Raw genomic sequence first — 8,725 nt, forward strand, 5'->3', positions numbered from 1 at the left:
GGAATGCCATAGGGTTGTAGAAATTTCTTTCCATTTTTTAAGAGAGATTTTTACGATTGGGTGCATGCACTTACTGGAGAGTCAGACAGAAAATGAGAAATCACCACCCTCCTCAGGGGGTTGGCCATGCCACAATCCCTTCTCCTCCATTCTATTCTTGGGATTTTGAGCACATATGTGCACACGCCCAGCATGAGTTTTAAGCCACAGAGCTTGGGTCTTGAACTCAACTATGTGAAAGTCCAGTTATGTAACCATTATGCCGTCTGCTGGTCCTGAAAGAGCTTATTTTCTAAACACTATGTGCTCTTGGACAAATAGCAGGAATTGTGGAGTGGCCTCTAAAGATCTTCATGGCTCATGATTAAAATCAACTTTCAGATTGATTTAGGAAATAAAAGCTATACCTAAAGACACTTTGAATCTACAAAGTTATCATTCCTATATACCAAACATTCAGAAATGTATTTATCTTAAGGTCAAAATGGAGAGGTCAAAAGGAAATATAATACAGAGAACAACTATAATTGAGAATTTTAAGTTGAGAAAACTATGTGAAAAAATAAACTCTCAGGCAATGACAATTTCTTGACCACTGATGAGAAACAAAGTCAAACAAAATAAACACAAGAAGTGAAGTGCTCCTACAGTATGATATAGCAGTCTAATTTTAGTTTACTTAGAAGCAGTTTTTGTTTGTATTTTTGTGAGCTTTGTTTACAAATATTGCATTAGTAGAAATTTAAAATATCATCAGAACATGAATTTATTCTATTGGTAATATCAAATCACTCACATTTTCCCTTTTTACTTATTTATGAAATAGATCATAGGGTTGGTTTTTCATGTACCCTCCATGTACAATGAGAATAGGGACTGTATGGAGAGTGATTGTTGAGATAGTAAAAGAGGCCTAATAACATTTTTTTTTTTTTGGAGAGGTTTTCTTTTTCTTTTTCTTTTTTTTTGCTATAGGGTGCATGCGCTCGCCAGACAGACAGAGAGAGACATAGAGACAGAAAGCGAGAAATCACCCCCCAGGGGGGATGGTCATGCCGCAATCCCTTCTCCTCCATTCTCTTCTCAGGATCTTGGGCATGCACGCACACGCGCCGGGCATGAGTTTTAAGCCACCAGGTCCAGGACGCGAACCATGGTCGACTATGTGGGAGTCCAGCAACATAGCCATTACGCTAACTGCTGGTTCTCATAACATTTTAAAATCAGAAATCGCAAAATGTTTATTCAACCCAAAACAATTACACCCGCTATGTTTTTGTTTTTCTTTCTTCCTTTTTGTTTAACTATTTCCTTTTCACTTTTAAAATGCTTTTAAGTGAACATGCACTTCTAAGATGACAACTCCATAGTTTTGCCTGGCGACACTGCTACCCCAAATGGTCTGAATGCATTCATTCTTTTACTCCACCAAAATTTGTAAGTTTTTAAAAGAAAATTGATTTGCTGAAAATGTAAGGTCAACATCAGCATTCATTCATGAGCTATGTCTTTATTAATGTGTCAGTGTTTACAGGGTACTTTCATATGAAAACATTTTTAATGCCTAACTTCCTAAGTTATTTTGGGAAAAAGACAATATCCATTTTTTTTAGAGGTTTTTGCCTTTGAGTGCGCTTGCCAAAGAGAGAGAGAGAGACAGAGACAATGAGAGAGAAATGAGAAATCACCCTCCCACACCCTCCTTGGGGGATGGCCACACCGCAATCCCTTGGGTATGCATGTACATGTGCCCAGCATGAGTTTCAAGAGATTAGGTCTAGGACTTGAACCACAATCAACCATGTGAGAGTCCAGTGACATAACCACCATGCTGTCTGCTGGTTCCCAAGACAATAATCCCTATAATGAGTATAAAAACTTTAAGTATTTAAAGAAGAAACCTCACATATTAAAAAGGCATTAAAGTAGAATGAACTTTTAAAAAGTCAGTATAAATTCAGGCATCAGGTATAAATGGAAGGAATACCCATTATGTGTTCTCTACCACCATTTTCTTTTTTCTTTTTTTTTTTTGGAGAGGTTTTTCTATAGGGCGTGTGCACTCGCCAGACAGAGAGAGACAGAGAGACAGAAAATGAGAAATCACCCCCCAGGGGGGATGGTCACGCCACAATCCCTTCTCCTCCATTCTCCTCTTGAGATCTTGGGCACGCACACACACGTGCCCGGCGTGAGTTTTAAGCCACCATGTCCGGGACATGAACTGCAACCAACTACGTGGGAGTCCAGTGACATAGCCATTACGCTAACTGCTGGTCCCTCTATCACCATTTTCTTAAGATTTATTTTTGATCTAAGTAAACAGTTTTTGAACTTTACAGTTCAATGTTGGCTAGGGTTAACTTAGTCTAAATTATAATAATTATTTTTATGGTTTGTTATTTACATTTAATCACTGCACATCTCTGTAGCACACAATGTTTTTTTCAAGGTATGCATGCAATCTGTGATAATCAAATCAAGGATATTACCATGAACATAATTTTCAACCTTAATGCCCAAGGATTAACCTTATCTATTACTTTGTCCGTATTTTTCTTCCCATGAGAATAAATGAAACAAAATTCGGAGTCTTAAGGCACATGCTTCCACTATGAATTTTAGTTCATTTTTCAAATATCAAATATTGATTTGTCAATAAAGGCAGCCTGTCGAAATCACCCTGTCTGTCACAACATCCCACACTGTAAGTAGACTGAGACAGCCATTACAGTCCCAGAGAGTTGACAAAGTATTTGCAAGCTTGAGACAAAAGAAGGGACAATTGTTTGTTGTGAAGACAGCTTACACAGGCCCCACTAAGCATTTTCACCTGCTGGTTAGAAAAATGTCTTTCTTTAATTTTATACTGCCAGTGGCTTTGTCACCTATCCTGAACTTCCAACAAGATGCATGCAATCAGATCGTTTATAAGTTATGTTTTTCCTTCTGATCCTTACTATGTATTAATTCATAATCACACATTATGGAAAACAAATATATCTGCAGTATATTTCACATAGATCACATGAAACAAAAATATAGGTCTGACAATTTAGCATTTCCCTACCTGCTTACTTTATGTTGTACTAAAAATTTCTCATGACTCTGAATGGGAAATTCATCAGTTTTCCAACCACTCTGATTAACGATTATTCTGGCCTCATTTTCCACACACATTATCAATTCTTATACAGTATTACATTCATTGATGTATGTTTTTAGACATTAAAACCATCAGCCTGTTCCGCCCTTCTTCTCTAATTCCTCCTCTCTTAAAAATAAGTTGTAATAAAATAATTTTTCTGTGTTATAGCCTAAAAGGTTATCTGGTGATGTTCAATTGTATTTACTTATCATAAACTTATTAAAAAAGTAGGTATCCATATTCAGCTTTTCCAAAAGTATTGATGCAATTTGTGCAGAAAAAATTAGCCAAATGGTTTTAGAAAGTTTGCTCTGTTGCATAAAGTGATGTTGCCACACTCTGATTTGTTTCACAATCACTCGAGAGCACCATTCAGGAGAGACTTTATTTTTTTCTTGGAAACATAAAAGCAACCTTATTAGAAAGTAGGTTAAAAGATTGGTACATTTGAAATGATATTTAAAAATTTAGGCTTAAGTCCTCAGTAATGTACGTTTCCTAGTTCATTAATGCAGAAATACTGCACATAGATTTTAATCTTGGAGTTAATAATAAAAGCAATTTTCACTAAAAATATAAAAACTGTAATGGTAGAATCATGATATTGCATTTAGCTCTCCCACAAAAAGTCACTTTATTACTTTCTTTTGACACTTATTTTCATTCTGGGATTAATTTTACTATATAAGGGCTTCTTAACTATTCTATTAAAATTTCTATTCAGAAGCAATAATATCTAAGAGTGAATAATAGTCATGTAAATCATTATTTCATATTAATGTAAAAGATTTTGTAAGTTCTTATGAATTCTGCTGACATGCACAATTGTGAAAAGGTTATCTCTCCGTTCTACAGTGATATGCGCTGGAACAAAGGAACCATTCTAAAAGCATCGGTGGAGTACATCAAGTGGCTACAAAAAGAACAACAGAGAGCTCGAGAATTAGAACACAGACAGAAGAAATTAGAGCAGGCTAACAGGCGACTTCTACTCCGGATTCAGGTTTTTATAAGAACGTTGCAATGAACCACATAGCTTACGTATGACTTATCCATCATCAATTTTATTCATTGGTCTCATTTTTTAAGTTAACAATTATTTTTCTTTCCGAAGGTTAATTTTATTGTCTTTTAGATGTTCATGAATTGGGTTCTTCCCATTTGTTTTCGATTAGAAACCCAGAGTTCAGATGATTTTATGTGTGTGTGTATAATTGCGTATATACAATAAATGAAAAAAAAAGCTAAGTATAAAATGTAGAAAATAGAACTCAGTTCATAAACGCACACGATCTCATTCCAGCTTAAAAAAAAAAAAAACTAGGTAGAACTTTTTTTTTTTCTCTAGATAATATGGAATGCTAAATTGTCCCCCCCCCTTTTATTTCTTTAGTAACATTGCTATGGATTTCATTGTCTCTAGGCATATTGTACCAGTTTATATTGTCACTCCTCGTCTGTTCATCTGACACAAAATAAGGAAATATGGGGTTTTATAATTCACAAGTTTTTTGGTTTTGTTTTTAATGTGAGCATGCTTACAACCAAGTAAAGCATTTACTCTGTTTTCTTGAAATGGTCCTGAATTATGGTGAGAAATTAATCAAGAAGAGTAAGTGAAAGATATTCCACCATCTCCAAAGGGATGTATTGTAGTCTGAGCTCCTGTTGAAACAGAATAGATGATGAATTCCTTTCTAGAGCAATGAGAAGAGAATTTTAAAAAACATAAAGAATTTTCTCAAGATTACTTTTAGGCATTCGGAACATATGAATGCCTAAAATGATCATACGAATACGGTTATTTGCAAAAAAAACATATTTATAATTTGCATTTCTCTTCATTTTGAATGCCTGTTAATATTTTGGTTCCATTTTTGCTTTATTCTTTAGAGTTGAGTCCACTTGGAAAGGCATTATTTAACAATTCTTATTTGGCATTGCAGGAACTAGAAATACAGGCTCGTGCTCACGGTCTGCCAACCCTGGCTTCACTTGGCACGGTTGATTTAGGTACTCAGGTCACCAAACAGCAGACCCATCCTGAGCAGAATTCAGTAGACTATTGCCAACAACTGACTCTGTCTCAGGGGCCACGCTCTGAACTCTGTGATCAAGCTATTGCCTTCTCTGATCCTTTGTCCCACTTCACAGATTTATCATTTAGTGCCGCTTTGAAAGAGGAACAAAGATTGGATAACATGCTACTGGATGACACAATATCACCATTTGGAACAGATCCTCTGCTCTCTGCCACTTCCCCTGCAGTTTCCAAAGAGAGCAGTAGGAGAAGTAGTTTTAGCTCCGATGATGGGGATGAGTTATGAGGAATAAACAGGCTCAATTCATCTTCTGGGAACTACCCTGTGCTGGTGCTATGCAGTTATGCTCTGTGTTTCATATATTGCTTTGGCTCAATTTTTCTGAAAGGAATATCTTGACCATGAAAAGCTGGTTGATTAGAAGCAAGAGAAGAATTTACAGGAAGAAAAAACAGAGTGTTGAAGAATTAGTGAGGGCTTAAAAAGAAGATGTTTTTCTCGTTGACTGAAGAGTCCCAAACTACTTAAATCTTGTTTTTCTGGATAGAGGTACAACGAGATACAACTCTCTATCTACGTTCTAAAAGCAGCAGCTTGGTGATGTACCATTGCAACTAACAGATTGCCAAGAGCGAGTTGACTGAAATACACAAACCTCCTTCGTCATCCACTTTCCTCTTCTAGTCAACTCTTACAACATCAGTTTTCAAGAATTAAAATCAGCAGATCTGCAGCCACTGCCTTGCTCCATAGTCTGATGGCCATGTGGTTTAAAGGTGGGAACAATTACAAAATCGATGTAGTATGTCACTTGCCATTGAAAAGTGAATCTGTAATAAATATAATTTTTCACAATAAAATACAGAAAATATATAAGAACATTGGTTCCTCAAATTAGATTCTATTTTTTTTAGTTAGTCCCATTATACTAATTCTAAAAGCATCCTTGCATTTTTATGTCTCCATGCTGTCTGTTCAGAAAACAGAGACACATTTCATCAAAACTATAGACTGGCATTCTATCCCATCATGTAAACCCACACACATGCAAACATGCCATGTAATACATGGTTTTTTAATTTCATTCTTCTGATAATCTAATTGGCATCAGAAATCACATTCAAAATTTTCTTTTTATCACAAAAAAAAGAGATGACAGATAATCAATGTAAGTAAGTAAATTATAAAAGGTCCTCCCACAGGGATAATTTGTCTGTATTTAAAGTTAATCGTCATGTTCAATTTTGGCCATAGATTAGTTGTTGAAATGGTATTGCTCCAAATTGACAAAATACCGAAAACTGGATTGCCAATTGATGAAATAACTAGCATGACAAACTATTTCTTATTGCATTCAGCTATGAGTAAAATATAAAGTTCTACTCCTATAAGTACTTCAAGTGCCCTGTGGCCATTGTTTTCTTTGTTGACATGTATTGCAATCATTTATATCTATAATGCTTTGCTCAGCTTTTTAATCTCTTGAGCCTGGGAACTGAATTGAATTACCAAGTACATTGCTTTGTTCTATACCCTTTTGGGTGATCTTCTGATCAATGAGTATTTGTATAGGGATATCAGAACTTCAGTGGATCTTATGAAAATATAGATCAGATGAGCAAGTATAATCTTATTCCTCAGGGAGCTAATAAGATTGCAAGAGAAACAACAAAAGTTAGAAAATATATAGAATTGGTTACATGTCCCAGAGTAAGCTGTAAATGCAGGTCAAAGAAAATGAAATGAATGACAGTTGCAGAATCACAAAAATCTGTGAAGATAGTAGAACTTTTAAAACTATAAACAAGGTGAAAGAGAAGACATATAGGGGAATACTAGTTGAGTGATAAAAGTGAGGTTAAGTTGTGTAGTGATCCTCATGGGACATTCGATGGAAAGATCTGGGTTCCCCAGAAGACATCCGTTGGGAAATTCTAAAAAATATTGGCAACGAAGTAGTACAGACCATTGAAAATTAGGATGAAATGATACAGTAGATGTGAAATCTTTTACCAGAAGGGAGAAGCCTAAGAATTAAAATGCTTATTACTAACTCGAGTGAGATATAAACTTTGGGATACATTTTTGAAATTATTCTGTCAGGTATTTTTCACATGGAAATCGTGTCATCACAAAATTTGTGAGCTATTGCTGATGAATGTGGGAAAATATTAAATGATTATGGTATATTTGAGGGCTTAATTTACATCATTAGGTCAGATTTTAGAGAATTAAAATAATTTTAATTTTTTGAGATGGAAAAATAATTGTTTAATTCTTAGGAATAGTTATTCTCCATCAAAACAAAATAAAGAAATTCATTTGAAATATGGCATGTGAAAGAGAGCATTTAGATACATTTTCTCAGTAATTTTCAAGAGGATATTATCTACTTTTACTTTTATGACAAAGTTCCACTCTATTATCTAATATAAAACGTGTCAATGTAGATAGAGGCTGATTTTTGTTCTTATTTAATCAACACTTATTTCATCAACTCCTTACATTTTGAGAAGTCTTGCACTGGTGATATTATTTTCTCATAATTTTCCATTCTGTTAAAGCACTATTACTCAGCCCTGAAACCTATTCCTCATAATCGTGGCTGACGTAGGACTTGGCACTAGATGGTAGAATGTGGACACAAGGGATCTGGAGAAGGGAGTAATATTTGCTGCTACATTTAGATTATAAGATGTTAGGGAATTATAAAATGGGTAATAGGTTTTAAAAGACAGAGTAAAGGGTGATGCTGTGTCTCAGTCAACTGAAATAGAATAAAAATTAATTAGATAGTAGTTCTTAACTTTTGAAGACATGGACCCCTTGGGAACTAGTGAAAGTTATAGCCCCTCTGTCAAGAAAAATGTAGAACTGTGTATATAGACAATAATTCGTATGCATCAAGATGCTTTAGGGACCTCTGAATGTCTTTTTAGATCCTGAGTGAAAAATTCCTGCACCAAGTCTGTTACTTTAGTAGGTAGTGACTTAGCTATATATCTATCAAGAGAGAGGTGTTCAGTTAATGTCATATGTAACGATGGTACAGAGAATCCTACTTACCTGATTAACACTTTCCCAATCCTAATAGCAATGAAGTTGCATAGGAAGTGTACCCGACACCAGGCTGGCAACTCTAAAAGTTATTTCTTATAAAGTAATTTCATTTCAAGCATCCATTCCCTACTCAACAAATTACATCTCCTGTGTGTTATATATTTATGGGTCAGTTTCTGGTCACTTTAAATTATAAACATCGACCACAACATTTTGAAATTATGCAAATAAATTCTGAAGTAAAAATATTTTAAATTCTATGGGACCAGCAGTTAGCATAATGGCTATGTTGCTGGACTCCCATGTAGTCGACCGCAGTTCGAGTCCCAGACCCGTTGGCTTAAACATGCCAGGTGCGTGTGCGTGTGTGCCCAAGATCCCGAGAGGAGAATGGAGGAGAAGGGATTACGGTGTGGCCATCCCCCCTGGGGGGTGATTTCTTGCTTTCTGTCTCTATGTCTCTCTCTGTCTGTCT

The 8,725-nt window shown here is 35.5% G+C and overlaps 1 protein-coding gene across 4 annotated transcripts in view; it reads left to right on the forward strand.

Annotated features, from left to right (window-relative positions):
- TFEC (transcription factor EC) overlaps nt 1-5,957 on the forward strand; it is a 71,620-nt gene extending 65,663 nt beyond the window's left edge. For all 4 annotated transcript variants that reach the window (XM_027765922.1, XM_006162383.3, XM_027765923.1 and 1 more), the window contains 2 exons: nt 4,004-4,151; nt 5,095-5,957. In XM_027765922.1, the coding sequence (XP_027621723.1) occupies nt 4,004-4,151; nt 5,095-5,475 (529 nt within the window). In that variant the 3' untranslated portion in view covers nt 5,476-5,957. The remainder of the gene's footprint in view (nt 1-4,003; nt 4,152-5,094) is intronic.
- The last annotated feature ends 2,768 nt before the right edge of the window (nt 5,958-8,725 follow it).

Source organism: Tupaia chinensis, unplaced genomic scaffold (assembly GCF_000334495.1).
Source record: "Tupaia chinensis unplaced genomic scaffold, TupChi_1.0 Scaffold139935_1, whole genome shotgun sequence".
Taxonomy (NCBI): Eukaryota; Metazoa; Chordata; class Mammalia; order Scandentia; family Tupaiidae; genus Tupaia; species Tupaia belangeri.